Genomic DNA, 20,770 nt, shown 5'->3' with positions numbered 1-20,770 from the left:
CTGAAGTGCTATCACTCAAGTCAGGCTTTGTTTGAGCACAATCTGACCAGAAAGAAGTGACTGCAACAGATGAGCTGATCTGGGCTCTTAGACAAGTCTCTCTTACGTAACATTCTAGTCACAAGCTAGCATTAGCATTAGCATTAGCATTAGCCTCCTGCACAGGCCCATGAGCGCTCGGACTGATCACACACTCCTGAGAAGGGTGTTGTTTAAATCCATTTTGTATTTTTTCTTTGCGAATTGTTCACTTTGCGTCACCTGCTGGACATTCTCCCATAGACACACAGGCAGAAATCCCCCCCAGCGTGATCCCACTGCAAAGTATCAATATTTGAAGGGGATGTACATTCTAAAACACCCGCTGTCTCGCCTCATCTGACGTTTTCTTTTCCATAACGTGGCGGAGTGCACGTAGGTCACGACAGCAGCTCCACCGCCTCGAACACTTCGGACGAGAAGTTGAGCGGGACAAAAACATCGTCGTCCTCCGCCTCCTCCGTCCCGTTCTGTCCGTCCTCGCGATCCGGGTGCACGAGGCTGCTCTCCGACGTCGGGCTTATCACGATTATCCTCGGGATCGGTTTGATTGGCGCGTGTTGGTGCGTCGGGGCGTGTCCGTCTCTGCAGTCCATGGAGTAGCTGCTGAACGGCCGGCCCCGCCCGTAGCCTCTGTGAACTTTGACCCCAGTGGAGCCTAAGAGGTCAGTGAGGCTGTGACTCCGCCTCCTCGTGAGGACCAGAGGGAGCGTGGCGATGGAGAGGGAGCTGGAGATCAGGTCGCAGCCACTAGAGGAGCCAGAGAGCGACGAGGGCAGCTGTGGGCAAACACAAATATATAAACAGTATTATAAAAACTACAGAAAAAACAGTCTGCTGGCTTTAAAGATGCATTATGCAACTTTTCCTTGTCTTCATAGAGATGTTATTGCTTTGGAAAGTTCCACAGTATGACATTAAAGCTACCATCTGATTGGCCAACCCACCTCTGTTGTATTCTGAAGAAGCAGAAGAAGAACAAGAAGAAGAAGAAGAAGAAGCAGAAGAAGAAGCAGAAGAAGAAAAAGAAGAAGCATAAATCCAGGCTCAAAACAGTTCTGTTCATCTGTGCAGACGACTGAAAGGTTTTTATTCTGCACTCGTCTCTTTTAATGTTATTTTTATGATGATTATTATATGATTTATTTATGTTTTGATTTGTGTGATTTTAATGTCTTTTTATTCTGTAAAGCACTTTGAATTACCTTGTGTACGAATTGTTGCTAAATGAATAAACTTGCCTTGCCATAAGAAGAAGAACAAGAAGCAGAAGAACAACAACAACAACAAGCAGAAGAAGAACAAGAAGAACAAGAAGAAGCAGAAGAAGAACAAGAAGCAGAAGAAGAAGCAGGAAAAGAAGAAGAACAAGAAGCCAAAGCAGAAGAAGAACAAGAGGCAGAAGAAGAAGAAGCAGAACAACAACAACCTGAAGAAGAAGAAGAAGTAGAAGAACAAGAAGACAAAGAACAAGAAGAAAAGAAAAACACAGCTGCATGTGAATAAAAGGCCAGGTGAGGGGTGAGGAGAGGGAAAGGGGGAGGGGCCAGGTGAGGGGTGAGGGGAGGGGCAAGGGGAGGGAAAGGGGGAGGGGCCAGCTGAGGGGAGGATCTGCTATCGACTGGTGAAAAAACAAACTTAAACTACAAGCATTTTTGTCCACGGAGCTGTATTTGGCTCAAATTAGCTTTATACGGCCAAACGGTAACTGAAAGTAGTTTTTCGTTGTTGCTGTGACGGTGCAGATCTTAGCTAGCTTGTTAGCTAACAATAGGGGACGATAAAGGACACTTCAACTCACCCACAACAGTTAATGTTCTCAACGCACAGACGCAGAGACATGTTCTTTAAGGAAAGAAGGGTTCATTTAATCTGAGTCGACTCGTATAATGTTGCGATTTCCAAAAATTCTGAAAGTTGTGATGCTAGCTCTGTCTCCGTCTCAGTCTCCGCCTCTTCCGTTAGGATTTTATTACTTGCAAATCAAACAGGACCATGAACGCTCATATTGATCGCAAGCCCCTGAAAATGTCTTGCTTAAATCCATTTTTTGCATTTTTTCCTGAGTTTTCATAGCATCTTGAGGCTGCGTTTGCTAATGTACGTGTTGTATCACCATGGTAACTGTTGAACATTACCTTCTCCGTGTTGTGGGTGTAGTTCTTGCAGCTCTTTGGCAGCAGGGGTTTCTTGGACGACCTGTGGCTGGACTTGTGGTTTGATTTGTGGTTTGATTTGTGGCTGGACTTGTGGTTTGTTTTGTGGTTTGACTTGTGGTTTGATTTGTGGTCATACAGAGACGCGTTTCTCGTGGCGTGGACGCTGTGTCTGCTCACGGGGTTTATCTCCACGTCACGCAACATCTGCAAACAGAGAGACACGTCAAAGGGAATTCATCGTGCTGAGTACCCCTGTCCACAAAAAGGGATGGGACAATAATATCAACAATAATATCGTTTATTGTGATAAAAAGGGTCGACAATAATCGTTTGTGGGACATTTTATAAAATCGTGATATTAGCCAGAATGTGCAGAAAAAAAAAAAAGTGAGGCTTATTGACCCGGGCCCCCAAATTTAAGTCGACGGCCCTGCTCATCCAGAATATTTTCCTCTAAAGTGTAGTTGGTTTCATTGATGACAAAGTACAAGACTATACCGACTGTTTAAACATGGAACTTACTCATAATATTAAAACATGTAACGTTTTTTTAAATTGTCATCAACTTTAATAATTATCATGATATAATCGTTTATCGCAATTATTTTGAACATGATAATCGTCACACAAAATTTCAGGAATCGTCCCAGGCCTGGAGCAGAATCAAAACCATTTTTCAAATCAATAAATAAACACATTAGCTTCAGGTTTTGAGGAGAACTAGAATTGGACACGAAATGGCGGCTTCTAACGAAAGTGTGAGCGTAGCGGAGAGTTTGCCACGCCACCGCAGCTGTAGGACATGTCTCCGTTAAAGTGCAAGTGAACTGGAGCGTAAGCCGTGTGACGAAAGGAAGCCACAGTCACAGCGGATGATTGGAGTCGAGTTCCATACTTGAAAATCCGATGGTGAGAGCGTACCACGTCGTCGCAGTGGTGTAAAGTGCTAGTGTACCGGACGGCGTACCACGTCGTTGCAGTGGTTGGACACAGAGCTGCAGTGCGAGCGTGAGGCGGTGGACTGGTGGCTGATGATGGAGTCTCGCATGGAGGACTCGCTGATGGAGGAGGAGGTGCACTCTTTACGAGAGCCGGGAGCCAGACAGCGCAGGCAGGGGACCTTCTCCGACAGGGTCAACCTGCGGGAACAAGACCGACACATTATGACATTTTAACAGCTGCGTTATTATTGAAACTGGAAGCAACCATTTATTTATGCGGTTCATTAAAGGTACATTATGTAACTTTTTGGAGGCGGCACGTCAACTGCATGATGCCATAGAAAGTTAAAGACATATTTCAGAACATTCTTCATGGATATTGGTGGGGCCTTCGTCCAAGCCACATGTTTTTACCAAGTTTTCACCGCTATACACACAATCAAAATGAAAAAAAAAGTAAAAATCATGGTTTTATTTCTATTTTTGGCAAAACAAGTTGCATACTGTGGTTTTGAGTTGTTACTTAAAGCCCCAGTGGATAAAGGTCAACGCACACAAAGTAAATACATCAGTCTTCCATGTAAAAGAGGGTGAATAGTCCCTCTATAGTTGGATGTATAGTGTCTCACATTATCATTAATAGAAATGAGGTTGCTAATCTGCACCGTCGGCCGCTCCAGCCACTACCGATCGCTAACTCACCCATTTCTACCATTTCTACGAGACGATGCGGGTGACGTGTCCCTCAGGACCCTCACTCTCTTTGCGTGGAAGCATGAAATGTGATTGGTGCTCAGTCAAAAAGCAGCTTACTCCTAAATGGATTATAATTTGTCCCAGTGTGGTTTGTTGTTCTGTACTCACCTGTACTTGTTGTGAATGATGGCGTAGATAAACGGGTTATAGATGGTCGAGGCCTTGGCGATGATAGCTGGCACGGCTTTGGAGTACGGCGTCAGAATGTTTGCGTGTCTAAAAAAGAAAACAAAATAAAAATTGTTAAATTGAAAGTACACTGGCTTCAGTAATCTCATTTCAGTGACGCTTGTGCCAGCTTGAACCAAAATGGGCCATCTGTCAGAAAGACATTAAAGGTTATATAACTACTGCTCTCTTCATTTTCATTATATCATGAAAAACTGATTTAACTGAGGTTTTCAAGTGTTGTTTTTGCTTGTTATGTTTAAATAAATAAAGAGATAAGTTAAAGACTGTGTTCATCCATCATTACGCCAGAACATATCACCATTACGCCAGAACATATCACCATTACGCCAGAACATATCACCATTACACCAGAACATATCGTCATTACGCCAGAACATATCGTCATTACACCAGAACATATCGTCAATACGCCAGAACATATCGTCATTACGCCAGAACATATCGTCATTACGCCAGAACATATCTCCATTACGCCAGAACATATCACCATTACACCAGAACATATCGTCATTACGCCAGAACATATCATCATTACGCCAGAACATATCGTCATTACGCCAGAACATATCGTCATTACGCCAGAACATATCATCATTACGCCAGAACATATCGTCATTACGCCAGAACATATCGTCATTACGCCAGAACATATAATCATTACGCCAGAACATATAATCATTACGCCAGAACATATCGTCATTACGCCAGAACATATCGTCATTACGCCAGAACATATCGTCATTACGCCAGAACATATCGTCATTACGCCAGAACATATCGTCATTACGCCAGAACATATCGTCATTACGCCAGAACATATAATCATTACGCCAGAACATATAATCATTACGCCAGAACATATCGTCATTACGCCAGAACATATCGTCATTACGCCAGAACATATCGTCATTACGCCAGAACATATCGTCATTACGCCAGAACATATCGTCATTACGCCAGAACATATCGTCATTACGCCAGAACATACCGTCATTACGCCAGAACATACCGTCATTACGCCAGAACATATCGTCATTACGCCAGAACATACCGTCATTACGCCAGAACATATCGTCATTACGCCAGAACATACCGTCATTACACCAGAACATATCGTCATTACGCCAGAACATATCGTCATTACACCAGAACATATCGTCATTACGCCAGAACATATCGTCATTACACCAGAACATATCGTCATTACGCCAGAACATATCGTCATTGCACCAGAACATATTGTCATTACGCCAGAACATATCATCATTACACCAGAACATATCATCATTACGCCAGAACATATCATCATTACGCCAGAACATATCGTCATTACACCAGAACATATCGTCATTACGCCAGAACATATCGTCATTACGCCAGAACATATCGTCATTACGCCAGAACATATCATCATTACGCCAGAACATATCATCATTACGCCAGAACATATCGCCATTACGTCAGAACATATCGTCATTACGCCAGAACATATCGTCATTACGCCAGAACATATCATAATTACGCCAGAACAAATCATCATGACGCCAGAACATATCATTACACCAGAGTATATCGTCATTACACCCGAACATATCGCCATTACACCAGAACATATCGCCATTACGCCAGAACATATCGCCATTACGTCAGAACATATCGTCATTACGCCAGAACATATCGTCATTACGCCAGAACATATCGTCATTACGCCAGAACAAATCATCATTACGCCAGAACATATCATTACACCAGAACATATCATCATTACGCCAGAACATATCATTACGCCAGAACATATCATCATTACGCCAGAACATATCATTACGCCAGAACATATCATCATTACGCCAGAACATATCATTACGCCAGAACATATCATCATTACACCAGAACATATCGTCATTACACCAGAACATATCATCATTACACCAGAACATATCGTCATTACGCCAGAACATATCGTCATTACGCCAGAACATATCATCATTACACCAGAACATATCATCATTACACCAGAACATATCGTCATTATGCCAGAACATATCATCATTACGCCAGAACATATCGTCATTACGCCAGAACATATCGTCATTACGCCAGAACATATCGTCATTACGCCAGAACATATCATCATTACACCAGAACATATCATCATTACTACATTAATATCAAATGAAGTATTTTTAAATGGACAATATAACAAAAACTGATCTTCATGTTGGACTTTTCCAAACCTGCACAAACCAGTGTCTTTCTTCTTCAGGAGTTTGAGAACAACCTTCATGTTTCTAAAACCCAGAGGAGAATCCCTGTCGCAGCTGCACTATCATCCATCTGTGAATCCTGCTAAACACAAGTCCATGATAACACAACTTTCTCCCTCTTTTAAGACCTTTAAACATAATTAATCCAACTTGAGCTTTAACCAACATGACCTGGCATTATCCCCAAAAAGTAAACAGATTGGTTTGTTTATATTGCGGGAGAATTTAGCACGCAGCTACTGTTAGCATTTAGCACGCAGCTACTGTTAGCATTTAGCACGCAGCTACTGTTAGCATTCATGGATATTTACACACTGTTGATTTCTTGGATGTATGTGACCCCTAAAGTCAGTCGGTTTGCTCGTTGTTGAACAGCTCCTCTCCATTAAATTGGCGAAACCTGCTGGTCTCCATGGAAACAGGTAAGTTCAATTCCATACTGTGGAACAATCTGAGCAAAGAAATACATCTACAAATTCACGAATCTTACGAAAGAAAAGAAGATTTGTGCCAGATTTAGCTACTGCTACCTTCCCTGTGCAGGTGAACGCCCATTAAAAATACACTTTAAAACCAGAAAAGTAACGTAATACAGCTTTAAACATGCATTAATGAAACTCCAGGCATATTTTCCGTTTATATTTTTGTGCAGACTGACTGACCCGGCCCAGGAGATCATGGTGACGCAGGCGTACGGCGACCAGGACAGGACGTAAACTACGATGACCACGAACGCGATCTTTGCCAGCTTCCACTCGCTGCGAATGGACTTCTGCTTGATCAGGGTGGACTTCCTCACCTGGGTGCCCAACCGCTCCACCTCCCTGAGAAAGAACACAGCGGTCTACTTTACAACACAGTAACAGCGTACTCTTAAGGTTATCCAAACAGTTTTTCTCTAAAGACGGGTGTTTGACTTCTATGGGGCAGCAGTAACAAGAGCAAAATCTAAACAACCCCAACATATGTTTTTTTTACCTCACATGTATAACCCACAGTCTGACTTTTTGGAATATTCACAACAAAGTAAAGGGTGTGGGCGGGGATAGGAGGTGGGTGAAAACAGAAACATCTCAATTCTCAAAACAATGCAGGATTACTGTATTTTCTGGACTATAAGTGTCACTTTTTTCACAGTTTGTCCGGGGGTGCGACTTATACTCAGATGCGACTTATATGTGAAATGATTCAAATATATAATTTCACATCATGATATTGTCACAGTGTTGACCACACGGGGGCGCTCTAGACTTGTACCAGTCTGACAGTCACCTCTTCATCTTCCTCTGGAGTGGGTGGAGTTGTTCAGAAGCGACACCGAGGATGAAGAATTCAGTGGATTTATTGATTTGGAGTGAGATCCAGAGTAAACTTGTTGTTGTTTTTTCTGCTTTATTTATCTGATTAACTGTTAATATCTTACGTTAACAAACCAGACACGTGTTCAGTTCTGTCTGTGCTTCATGGAGCTGAATAAATATAAATGTGTTACGTTAGCGTTAGCATTAGCGTGATGTACTGATATTCAGCCTGTTGGTCCACATTTTATTATTATTATTATAACTTGACTCTAAAGATAAAATGTCTGTTCTTGGTCACTACTTCCTGTTAGCATCACTACTTCCTGTTAGCATCACTACTTTCTGTTAGCATCACTACTTTCTGTTAGCATCACTACTTCCTGTTAGCATCATTACTTCCTGTTAGCATCACTACTTTCTGTTAGCATCACTACTTCCTGTTAGCATCATTACTTCCTTTTAGCGTCACTACTTTCTGTTAGCGTCACTACTTCCTGTTAGCGTCACTACTTCCTGTCCAATTTTATCTCTATGTTTTAGCGGAATCTTGCAAAAATTAATAAATACTGTTCTCTATTTTATTATTATTATTATTATTATTATTATAACTTGATTTTAAAGATAAAATGTCTGTTCTTGGTCTCGGATTTTGTAAAATAAATGTAACCCCAAAAATGTGACTTATACTCCAGTGCGACTTATATATGTTTTATGCTTTATTATTATGGATATTTTGGCTGGTGCGACTTATACTCCAGAGCGACTCGATAACAAAAACATGGATATAACGATTCGCTACAGTTTTCCTCCATCCTCTGAATTCTGCTCCAAAACAAATACTTTTACTAACAGAGAATGTGGACTTCTCCTTTAAAAAGCCCCAAGCTGCTGATCACTGCCAATAAAAAAAAAACATCTGCGTGTTATTTCCACGTCGTTAAACGCGCCGCTCCCACCTGCTCGTCTTGCGTATGGCCCAGAACATGTGGAGGTAGCAGTAGAAGATGATGGCGAGGGGGATGAAGAAGACGAAGCAGCAGAGCATCATGGTGTAGCTGCGGTTGGACACGCTGTAGGTCACGTAGTCCCAGGTGCAGGAGGTCATCAGGCCCTCGGGGATGTACGAGCCTAAAGCGACACAGCGTTCAAGCTAGTTATTCACCACAATGAGTTTATAAGCACTTTTCACCATGTGCAGAAGCCAAAACGGTGAAGCTAACAACAAAACACATGCTAACACTGGGCTCAGACTGCAAATATTCTGTATCATTCAAACTTTGGACTCTTTCCGTCTCTCCAGAGTCTGAGAAATCTGCCCGCGAGCCTTTTCTCTTTATAAATAAATAGTTTTCTCACAGACACGTGGTCCGGCGTGTGCAGCCGCGACAAACCGTTTAATAACATATGTTTTTACTTCCTCTAGACGACAGATAAATTAGTCTGGAACATTGTCTCAACCCCATGAGTTCCAGTGAGACAGCGAAACAGACAGAGAAAAGCATCATCTGTTCCACGTCCAAACAAATATGGCGGCTCGCGAGAGGATGAAGAAAACACACTCTGACGCCGACACACAACACGGAGCTTTACTTTACACCAGCTCTTTGTTAACGCTAAGTCATCATATATTTGCACAGTCCAATTTTCTGTTTCAAAATGTCTATCAAAATGTGTTTAGTAAAAATACTTTTGGCCTTTTGGGAAACACGTCCTTCACGGTCAGAAAAAAGACGATGATTTGTGGCATTTCTGAGCCCAAACGCCTGTTCACTCAAAACATCAACAGCTCAATAAATTCTACTTTTTGACATATACACTGCCAGTCAAAACCCTCTCATTCAATGTTTTTTTAATATATATATTTCCTGTATATAAAATATTTACTATATTCTCAATATTTTTGATACATTCAAATCCCTTTGCTTTGTTAGAATATATTTACATATTATTATTATTATTATTATTATTATTATTATTATTATTATTATTATTATTATTATTATTATTATATTTTTGATATTTTATATATTTACAGTTGTTTCATTTTTTACATTCCATATTTCTTACTTCATGCATTTGTTGTCTCCAGTGTAAATAAAATGTAGAAAGTGGTAAAAACAAACATCCTCAGACCCAAAGCAAACAAAGAAAACAAAGAGAACAACAGAGTGAGCCCATTAAGCCTGAAACTGGGACTAGACGGAAGCAATTTCATATAATAAATAAAATATAATAAATATAAAACATGGCAAACGGACAGACTGAAGATGAAGTGAAATGAGTGTGTACTGACTCCATCCCAGCAGGGGCGCTAGACTCCAGGCGAGAGAGTAGAGCCACACCAGAGCGATGGCCACAGCAGTGCGCCTCCTAGAGGACCAGCCGGGCGAGCGCAGGGGCCGCGTGATCACCAGGTACCGGTCCATGGAGATGGCGAGAAGGTTCACCATGGACGTGATGCCAAAGAGCGCGCCGCAGAAGGCGTACAGCTTACAGCCTGCGGACGAGAGAACGGAGATGCATCGCAGACAGAAAACACTCTGTTCCACCTTGTGATGTCATCATGTGGTGATACAGGAAGTGCTCCACTGTGTTTTTAAACTCCACCTTCACTAGAATCATTTGGATCATTTCAGTCCTGGAGTTGTCACTTATCTCGACTGAACTAAAAGTAAAAGGAGCTGTTATGTGAAAAATACCACTTGATGACATCACAAAGTGGAACATAACATTTTGAGCTGTTGGTTTAAAGTCCATTTTGCTTAATAAGGACCTTTAAGAGCTGAGTACCTGCTTTCCCAAACATTAAGAGTAAATATGTGTACATTTCTCTAACGTTCAGCACATGCTAACATTCACATGCATGAGTGTTAGCATGCTAGTTGATGCAGAGTGTTGTCATTCGGTCTCTGGCCTTTGAAAGTCGTGAAAAGTGTAAACTTTATATTACACTGAATAATTATGATGTTCGGAAAACATGAGGAAAGTGAGGCAGTTTGGAAACACTGGAAAAATGGACTTGTTTTTGTTGTTTTTCCTGTTTTTAAAACTAAATCAGGTGCAGCGCCTTTAAACAGCTGAATCCTGCACATATTTGGACCTTTAACTTCCATGTAGTGCGGTACCTGTCTCTCCAAAGACCCACTCCTTGTAGAGGCTGTTGATGAAGAAGATGGGCGACTGAGTGAAGGCCATGAGGAAGTCACTCACAGCCAGGTTCATGATGAAGTAGTTGGGAAGGTTACGCAGCTTCTTGTTACTGCAACAGAAGAGCGGATTATGTTAGGAACCATGTAAAGAACTTCAGTTTATGTTAGGAACCATGTAAAGAACTTCAGTTTATGTTGGGAACCATGTGTGGAACTTCAGTTTATGTTAGGAACCATGTAAAGAACTTCAGTTTATGTTGGGAACCATGTGTAGAACTTCAGTTTATGTTAGGAACCATGTGTAGAACTTCAGTTTATGTTAGGAACCATGTAAAGAACTTCAGTTTATGTTAGGAACCATGTAAAGAACTTCAGTTTATGTTAGGAACCATGTAAAGAACTTCAGTTTATGTTAGGAACCATGTAAAGAACTTCAGTTTATGTTGGGAACCATGTGTAGAACTTCAGTTTATGTTAGGAACCATGTAAAGAACTTCAGTTTATGTTAGGAACCATATGTGGAACTTCAGTTTATGTTAGGAACCATGTAAAGAACTTCAGTTTATGTTAGGAACCATGTAAAGAACTTCAGTTTATGTTAGGAACCATATGTGGAACTTCAGTTTATGTTAGGAACCATGTGTAGAACTTCAGTTTATGTTAGGAACCATGTGTAAAACTTCAGTTTATGTTAGGAACCATGTAAAGAACTTCAGTTTATGTTAGGAACCATGTAAAGAACATCAGTTTATGTTAGGAACCATGTGTGGAACTTCAGTTTATGTTAGGAACCATGTAAAGAACTTAAGTTTATGTTAGGAACCATGTGTAGAACTTCAGTTTATGTTGGGAACCATGTAAAGAACTTCAGTTTATGTTAGGAACCATGTGTAGAACTTCAGTTTATGTTAGGAACCATGTAAAGAACTTCAGTTTATGTTAGGAACCATGTGTAGAACTTCAGTTTATTTTAGAGACCGTTTGTAAAACTTCTGTTTCAAATTTCACAAACTTTCACGAGACAAACGTGTTCAAATCAAATATTCTTTTTTTCACTGATAACATTTGATTTCTTTTTAATTACAAAAACACTGGACATGGAGTTCTTTATGTTATACCCCACAGCGCCACAGTTGGTGCTTTGCTCCGAGGTCGTTCTGTACCGCAGCCTCTTCGTGCGTCTCTGTTAATCAAATATGAACCGGGAGTTGAACTGGTAACCTCTGCGTGACCCGGCGCTGCAGCGGGCTCATTGGATTGTGCATCGAGCGGCAGTTTGGCTCTGGCGTGGATCGAGTCGCACGTTCAAACGTCCTGGATGTGATTATTGAAAATGTGATTATGTTTTGGTCAGACTTTGTAAACCACACGCTCAGGTTTGTCGATTCAGATCCAAACGTAACGCAAACTTTGTCCGTGTGGTTAAAAGTGTAAAAGTGTCCAGAACGGAGGAGAAGGAGGAGCCGCAGTTGCCATAGCGATTAACTATTTGAGACGATGTATATTTGACTGAACAGGTTTGGGCCTGAGGACGTCGCTCTGGTCTTAGCTTCTGTCGCTAAACACGAATTTAGACCAGACCAATTAGATTCTTAAAGTTTAAGTTCTGCAAAGGAGCCCAAAGTATTTTACTCTCCTCCTCTTGTCTCCTTGTCTCCTCTCCTCCTCTTGTCTCCTCCTCTCGTCTCCTCCTCTTGTCTCTCCTCCTCCTCTAGTCTCCTCCTCTTGTCTCCTCTCCTCCTCTTGTCTCCTCCTCTCCCCTCTTGCCTCCTCTCCTCCTCTTGTCTCCTCCTCTTGTCTCCTCCTCTCCTCTCCTCCTCTCTTCTCCTCCTCTTGTCTCTTCTCCTCCTCTAGTCTCCTCCTCTTGTCTCCTCTCCTCCTCTCGTCTCCTCCTCTCGTCTCCTCCTCTCGTCTCCTCCTCTCGTCTCCTCTCCTCCTCTTGTCTCCTCCTCTTGTCTCCTCTTGTCTCCTCTCGTCTCCTCCTCTCCCCTCTTGCCTCCTCTCATCCTCTCGTCTCCTCCTCTTGTCTCTTCTCCTCCTCTAGTCTCCTCCTCTTGTCTCCTCTCCTCCTCTCGTCTCCTCCTCTCCCCTCTTGCCTCCTCTCATCCTCTCGTCTCCTCCTCTTGTCTCTTCTCCTCCTCTAGTCTCCTCCTCTTGTCTCCTCTCCTCCTCTCGTCTCCTCCTCTCCCCTCTTGCCTCCTCTCCTCCTCTTGTCTCCTCCTCTTGTCTCCTCCTCTCCTCTCCTCCTCTCGTCTCCTCCTCTTGTCTCTTCTCCTCCTCTAGTCTCCTCCTCTTGTCTCCTCTCCTCCTCTTGTCTTCTCCTCTTGTCTCCTCTCGTCTCCTCTCCTCCTCTTGTCTCCTCCTCTTGTCTCCTCTTGTCTCCTCTCGTCTCCTCTCCTCTCCTCTCCTCCTCTTGTCTCCTCCTCTTGTCTCCTCTTGTCTCCTCTTTGCTTTTCCGCTGTGACCTCTTCATCTTAACCAGAAAATAAAGACGCACCAATCACTTTAATCTGACGTCCAGATGGAGGACAAACACTTCATCCCTCTTCTCTTATCATCCCCTCATCTCTCTCCTGTTCATCTTGTTCCACATCACTCTTTCTTTTGTGCTCTCTCCATCTTTCACTCTCTCTCTGTGTCTCCACCTCTCTCTTTCTCCACACGACTGATGAATCCTCCCTCCTCCATCTCCCTTTCTCTCTCCCCCCTCTCTCATTTTCACTCTCCCCCTTTCAACCCATCCTAATGCCTCCTCCTCCTCCATCTCCCTTTCTCTACCTCTCCCCCTCTTCCCTCGCTCCCTCTGACCCACATCTCTCTCTTTCACTTCTCTCTCCCACTCTCCCTCTTCCCTCCACTACCCATGAATCCCCTCTCTGCCTTCTCTCTCTTTCTCCCCCCCTCTTTCTCGTCCCTCCCTCCTCTTCTCCCTCTTCCTTATCTCCCTCCCTCCCTCTCTTTGACCCACATCTCCTCTCCTCCTCTTGTCTCCCCCTCTTCTCTCCCTCCCTCTGACCCACATTTCTCTCTCCTCCCTCTTTTTCCCTCTCCCCTCCCTCCTTCTCTCTCTCTTTCCCCCTCTCTTTCGCATTCTCCCCCTCTTCCGTCCCCCCCTTCCTCCCTCTGACCCACATCTCTCGCTCCTCCCTCTCTTTCTCCCTCTCCCCCTCTTCCCTCTGTCCTTTTCTCCCTCCTTTTCTCGCTCTGACCCACTTCTGTAGCGTTAGCATTAGCAGTTAGCGTTAGCGGTTGCGGCGGGGTCGTGACCTCTGTGTGCCGTTGACCTGTTTACGGCGCAGCTCCTCGTGGCACACTTTCCCCCGTCACGTCTGCGTTTTACACGAGTCGTTTTCTGAGCCGTGCGTTTCCCACCGACGAGTCCGACCACGCCACGATAACGATTAAAGCGCCACTAAAAAAACGCTAAACTCCGCCCACAAACGCATTTCAAACGGGGCTGATAAACTGGGCGGAGCACGTGACCGCACCTCAAAACTCCGCCCCCTGATCACAGCCTGGAGCCTCTGATACAAACTCCAGGCTGTGATCGGGGCAGTTCTGTGTGATGTCACCAACTACTGGAGGTACAGCGGCAACAGGAGGCAGCACACGCGTAAATTTAAGCGTTTTTTTTAACAGAAAGCTGCAGATTTACCTTGTTTGCGCCAAAAATAAAGATTAGGAAGAGCAGATAAAGCTAAATGCTGATGTTAAATCTCCAGGTTCAGTGAAAACGGTGGATTTTATGTTTAGTTTCACTTTAAGTTGGGCAGAATTTCCGCGTCTGAGTCGTGCGGCGATTACAAAAACGAGATGAACGGCTCACTGTGAGTGCACCACCTCTGAGCGAACGGTGTGTTACAAACCGTCCGTACACAAACTCTTTAATAATAATGACACAAATGATATAAAATTAAAATTATACAAACAAACTAAACAACAAAAGGAGCCTCAGCGAGTTCAAACTGGTACAAAATTTAAAAAAAAAACAGAATCCAGTCAAAGAATTCAATTAAGATCAACACAAAAGGTAGGACATTAGTGACCTCTAGTTGCCTCAGATTGTTACTGCACACCCAGTTTAACAGAAAATGCGTTTAGCGAAGTCAGAGCTGTCCAAACTAAGGCCCAGGGGCCAAATACGGCTCTCAGACAAATTTTTATCGGCCGTCATGCTCCTCCTAAACGGAACCAATTTATCAGGAAGTATCGGATTTGTGACTTTTGGGGAAGTGATGCGCCAACCACAGGACGAGGATCTGGAGCCAACCCGGGAGAAGCGTCGAAGCCGGTCCTCCACGCCGCTCGCAGCATCGACAGCGGCGTTTCTACGTATGTTTATAAAACTCGGTCACACGGATTTCAGACTTGTTTGATTTCAGTCTGAAGTCGTGCGGTTCAAAGTGTGCCTTTCTGATTGGTCCATTGTGCTTGTGTCTCTACAGTTCTCATCTGTGACCCCTGTGGATCATGAAGTTATACTGTATTTTCTGGAGTAAATGTCGCAGTCAGACAAAAAACACACATATTTCACATTTAAGACGCATCTGAGTATAAGTCGCACCCCAAATTATTTAAAAAAGTGTCATTTATAGTCCAGAAAATACAGTAATTTACACATTTTAAATTGCAATATTCATCTAAAATAACTTAATAAAAGAAACAAGTTTGCTGATTTTTGTGTCGGGAAACGTGTCCAATGGGAGCTGACGTCGCCGTTAACCTCATCTGAACAAAGCGCTGGGAGGTCGTCGGCCGCTCCTGTGGACAGCTGCACATCACACTAACGAGCAGCGGATTTTTTTTTAACCAAAATGACCACGAGACGCTGCCGAATTCAACGTAGCATTGATTGAAAAAATAAAAAAAGTAAATACAGAGCAGAGGACGAGTACGAGGACACACATGAGGGTCAAAAAGTCACATAATAACAACGCTGCCTTGTACTGGCGCTCTCTGGTGGTGGGTTAAGGCGTTGCACATATAATGCACTTTACAGGAGAGTGATTATCATGGCCACAGCCGCCCTGGGGTCGACCAACAGAAGTGAGACTGCCAATCTGCACAATCGGCTCCGACAGTGATTCACCCCCAGACACGGAGGGAAAAGTGTCTCGCTCAAGTGCACAACACCAGAACAGAGCTGGAATCAAAGCTCTGAGCGCCCCGACCACTCCGCACGCCCCGTCCGCTGCGCGCGCCTCGATCGCTCCGCACGCCCCGACCGCTGCGCCGTCTCGTTGCCTGGACGCCGGTCTCTGATGGACGGCTCGTTTCCTTGTGTCCGTCGCCTGGTTGCACATAAAGGTCTGGGTCAGTGGTTTCTCTGCCTGAGGTCCGATGTCCGTCCGTTCTCATTTGGACTCTGTGTTGTCTCGGTTCTGCCTGTAGGTGGCGTTGTCACGTGCTCATGTCCACACTCTTCAGGCCGAGTGATATTTAGAATATTTCAGGGTTGAAGGAATCGTACAATGTAAAAGGTTTTGATTTAAAACAGGAGATAAGTGTCTCCAGATACGAGATAAACACGTTCAAAGTGAATCTACTTTTACTGATGACGAGGCTAAAGCTGAATTAATCTAAATTACAAAAGTAGGACGCATCATGGACAATATTATAATTTGGCGTTTTGGTTGTCAAGACGATTATCCAAACAGAAAGCAGAGCCTCACCTGAACCTCTCGTTTCAGTTGCATGAATAAATGAATGTATTTATTATTGTGTCAAACAAAAAATACCAAGGACTGAGCACATTATAGCCCACGTGTGTCAAACTCAAGGCCTGTGGGCCAAATGTGGCCCACCACATCTTTTTATGTGGCCCGTGACAATGTAATTTAAAAGGTCTGACTGTCTTAAAATATCAGTTTATCAGGAGATACACTGACATTTTTTCATATCTGTGCAAATCCATATGTGATATTTGTAACATGAATAAGTAATAAATATAGAAACAGTTAATTAACAAGATTAAAAAGTAGCTGCATTTATTTTACATGCCATTTGGTCACATTTAATTATATTTATACTGTCTTATAGTCACATCTAACCCTTTGAGAGCAGCCATTTTGTTGAAATGAGTTTGACGCTCCTGTTATTGATCCATATATCTCACCTGGACTTTTGATTCTTTTTAGACATAAAAATCATGTTAAAGGAAGTTTCAGAATGTACTGCGTTTTTTCACACATCTACTTCTGTTTTACACATCCATCCGTATTTTTACTTTAACGCGTCAAATAAGTGACTGGTAGAACCCCGGCGGCCCCTGCGCTCTGATTGGTCGTCTTGGATGGCGACATAAGCACATGACCGTAATGACAGTGACGTATTTAAAGAGCCACGTGTCTCCGCTTTGAGACGCCGTTTGAATTTACATGAAGCACAATCGGTTGCACAGTTACGGAAATAGAAAGTCCACAGCCGTGAGTCTATCAGCGACGAGAGCATCCAACGCCACAGGGTTAAGGGGTTTATAAGGCGCCGTTAACAAAATAAAATACAACAGACCCGTTTCCAGACGTGTTAAACACCAATAGACTCATTTAAACAAACACATCTGGGTTTAGAAAAGAAATGACGCCAAATCACAAACATTAGAATGAAACAAACATCTCATCTTGTTGTCGTCATTACATCAGAACATCTCAAAGCACCGGGACAACATTTCATCAAAGAAAGGATGTATAAATTCATCATAAAATGGATAATACAACAAAAAAAGAGCTTCACGTTACACACAGTGTCTTTATTCTTCAGGAGGTGGAGAAAAGCTCACAGGAGAAGGATCTGTCACAGCTGAGCCTCCACCATCTGTGAGTCCTGCTCAGATTTGCTCTGACGTACAGTTCAGTCTTAGACTCGTGTAAAACGCAGTCTTTATTTAAATATATGTTCACAATTTGGGTTTATTCAAGATCACATTCAGCCTCTGCTCTTCAGAATTAGACTCCAGTTTTGCTCTTATTCTGTTGACGCTGCTCGGCAAATTGTTCTAGAATAAAAACTCAAGTCGTGCTTCAGCAAAAACAGCCTGTAGCTTATAGCCTGTATATTTATATAAACGGACATAGCTAACCTGCTAGCCCCACGTGTGTGTCCTCTCTCTGTCTCTGCTGCTTCAGACTCACTTTGGTCTTAAATGTTCATATTAACCCTCTACATGATCCTGGGGTTCTTTTTTTTTTTTTTTTTTTTTTTATTTTGAGTTTTTTTTATTTTATTATTTTTTTTATTTTTTTATTTTTTAATTTATTTTTATTTTTTATTTATATATATTTGTATTGTATGTATTTATTTTATTTTTTTATTTTATTTTTATATTTTTTTTGTTATTTAGATTATTATTTATTTTATTTTTTTTAAGTTAATGTTTTAGTTTTTTGTGTCCTCTCTCTGTCTCTGCTGCTTCAGACTCACTTTGGTCTTAAATGTTCATATTAACCCTCTACATGATCCTGGGGTTCTTTTTTTATTTATTTATTTTTTTTTTTAGTTTATTTTATTTTATTATTTTTTTATTTTATTATTTTTTCTGTTATTTTTATTTTATTTATATATATTTTTATTGTATGTATTTTATTTTATTTATTTATTTTATTTTTTTAAATTTCATTTTATTTTTTTGTTATTTAGATTATTATTTTTTTAATTTTTTTAAGTTAATTTTTTTAGTTTTTTGTGTCCTCTCTCTGTCTCTGCTGCTTCAGACTCATTCTGGTCTTAAATGTTCGTATTAACCCTCTACATGATCCTGGGGTTTTTATTTCACTATTGTGTCTGTAAATCAAAATATGAACATTAATAACAGACAAATCAGGTCCTTCTTTCCCCGAGGTCGCTCCTGCTAGACAACACTGTCAGGTTTGATTGACAGTGATGGAAATGGGCGATACCTTGAACATCTTCGCTCCTGATTGGCTCTTTGGTTGCTATGATACTCGCGGTCAGAATTCCAAATACAGAACTCCACATGAGCTGCTACAACTGCTCTGGCCTGGATGGGGGTGACGTCACTCTCACTCAGTCGCTTCTTCCGTCGTACAGTACAGACGCTCATCTCACTGTCTTTGTGTACAGTGTGTTCCAGGACTGTTGTTGCAAAATGTATGTGTGGTATTTCGCTCGTCATAAATAATTTAAACCAAATCCAAAAATACGGCCGCACAAACGCACAGGACGTTGTCTTTGGCGCCGGGTTACGGAGCATCTGGGATAAGACGTGGAGATGATTTTTCATGTTGTGGGGAGATTTCGAAGGCCCCTGATCCTCCTCTGCGTCCAAACATGAGCCGTGGAAGTGGGCAGAGAGCGGTCACTTTAGCGGTCACTTTAGCCCAGGGGCGTCAAACTCAATTTCACCGAGGGCCACATCAGCAAAATGGTTCATCTCAAATTTGCAAAGATATAAAAAAAAAGTCTGTGTAACTGTGTAAGTCCTGATAAACTGACATTTTAAGACAGTCATACATTTAAATTTACCTCGTCACGGGCCACATAAAATGACATGGCGCGCCGCATTTGGCCCCCGGGCCTTGAGTTTGACACATGTGCTTTAGCCCGTCTTAGAAACTCATCACCGTGATTATGATTAAAGTGAACATAATCGTAAAAAATGAACTCATAATTTAAGGTAATGAAGGAGGAAACCCACCCAGACACAGGCAGAACATGCAGACTCCACGTAGAACGACCAGAATCAAACCCGTAACCTCCTCGTGAGGCGTGCGTCGAACCGCTCAGCCGCATGAGACACTTTAAGCATCGATATTATTATGAACCACTACACAAACTCCACACACCTTCATTTCTAGAATCATTTGGATGATTTTGGCTCTGGAATCACCATTTGAAAACTACCACTTCATGACATCACAAGGTGGAACAGAGCGTTTATTAAAGAGGGGCTATTTTACTGCGCTCTTTACATCAGTTTTCAGACCATCTTGAAACTTTTGCTGGCAGTGTTTGCTCATGTGTGCGATGTGTCACTATGGTAACTGCCGAACATTCCGCCATAGAGGTGCATGTAGAGCACCCCCAGCCTCACGTAGTTGTGTAAATCTGACGCATTATTATTTCTAAGTTCTGTAATAGTCACATCTAAACATTTTGTACAGAATAACACGTGTATATAACTCGTCTGATCCATAACATGACGTCATTGGTCAAATAGCAATTTATGTGTTTAAATATATGCAAATATATGTAAAGTTATGTTAATATATGCAAATGAGCTGCCTCCTGCTGCGTTTAAGGTCCACGTGACACTATTATCTCTTCACAAACAGACCTGGAGTTGTGTTTATACAATTACAACACAGATTAAAGCTACAAGAGTCACTTTTTCTGTTATATAAAACCTTTAAAAACATTACACTTTGAATTAAACACAATACCGTACATTAAGTATAAACGATAAGTGACTCTTAACACGCCGCGATGCTCCTCCTCACCTGTAGAAGGCGTACATGACCAGCGCGTTCCCGGTGATGCCCAGAGCTCCGATGGCGAAGACGAAGAAGGCGACGATGTAATGCGCGTGGTCGGGTACGTCCACTTTACTGAAGAACGTCCCTTTGACCTGCGCTCCGTCTGGACCCATGTCTTCACCGCTCCACATCGCTCACACGCACCGGGAATACAACCAGCATCCTCCTCCGAACACGCCCTCGCCTATCCCCAAGAGTCGATCCCGAAGAGTCGATCCCGAAGACTCGATCCCGAAGAGTCTAGCCCCAAGAGTCCATCCCAAATCCCACAGCGTTTATGTGCAAATAGAGTCGAGCAAATGTATTTACTCTGAGGATTAACGGAGCGAAGATCCAGCGGCGTCCGGCGTCCGCTCTGGAGCAGATGTATCACTGGAGCGTGGATTATGATCAGAGAGAGGATCAATATGTCCAAAAGTCCATCACACTGTCATCTACAGACACAATTAAATCAAGTTCTAAAATGAGGGAGAAAAAA

The 20,770-nt window shown here is 42.5% G+C and overlaps 1 protein-coding gene across 1 annotated transcript; it reads right to left on the bottom strand.

Annotated features, from left to right (window-relative positions):
- Positions 1-419: 419 nt before the first annotated feature.
- Positions 420-20,423, bottom strand: opn4xb (opsin 4xb). The gene is made up of 9 exons (XM_055224496.1): positions 20,257-20,423; positions 10,778-10,911; positions 9,946-10,149; positions 8,609-8,780; positions 7,014-7,175; positions 4,004-4,111; positions 3,166-3,337; positions 2,178-2,402; positions 420-818 (listed from the first exon to the last, which is right to left on the bottom strand). Exons 1-9 carry the CDS (start codon positions 20,421-20,423, stop codon positions 420-422), a joined length of 1,743 nt encoding a protein of 580 aa, XP_055080471.1.
- Positions 20,424-20,770: the final 347 nt, after the last annotated feature.

Source organism: Periophthalmus magnuspinnatus, chromosome 9 (genome assembly GCF_009829125.3).
Source record: "Periophthalmus magnuspinnatus isolate fPerMag1 chromosome 9, fPerMag1.2.pri, whole genome shotgun sequence".
In the NCBI taxonomy this organism is placed as follows: domain Eukaryota; kingdom Metazoa; phylum Chordata; class Actinopteri; order Gobiiformes; family Gobiidae; genus Periophthalmus; species Periophthalmus magnuspinnatus.
The sequence above is the reverse complement of the archived record's forward strand: the minus strand, read 5'-3'. Positions and strand labels throughout refer to the sequence as shown.

Bases quoted from the DNA above. Each gene is read 5' to 3' on its own strand.
- opn4xb (XM_055224496.1), bottom strand. From the start codon at position 20,423: ATGTGGAGCGGTGAAGACATGGGTCCAGACGGAGCGCAGGTCAAAGGG. The intron at 10,912-20,256 runs GTGAGGAGGAGC...CTTCTGTTGCAG, and splicing joins GTCATGTACGCCTTCTACAG to TAACAAGAAGCTGCGTAACC. The intron at 2,403-3,165 runs GTACGCCGTCCG...CTCTGTTTGCAG, and splicing joins CCAACCACTGCAACGACGTG to ATGTTGCGTGACGTGGAGAT.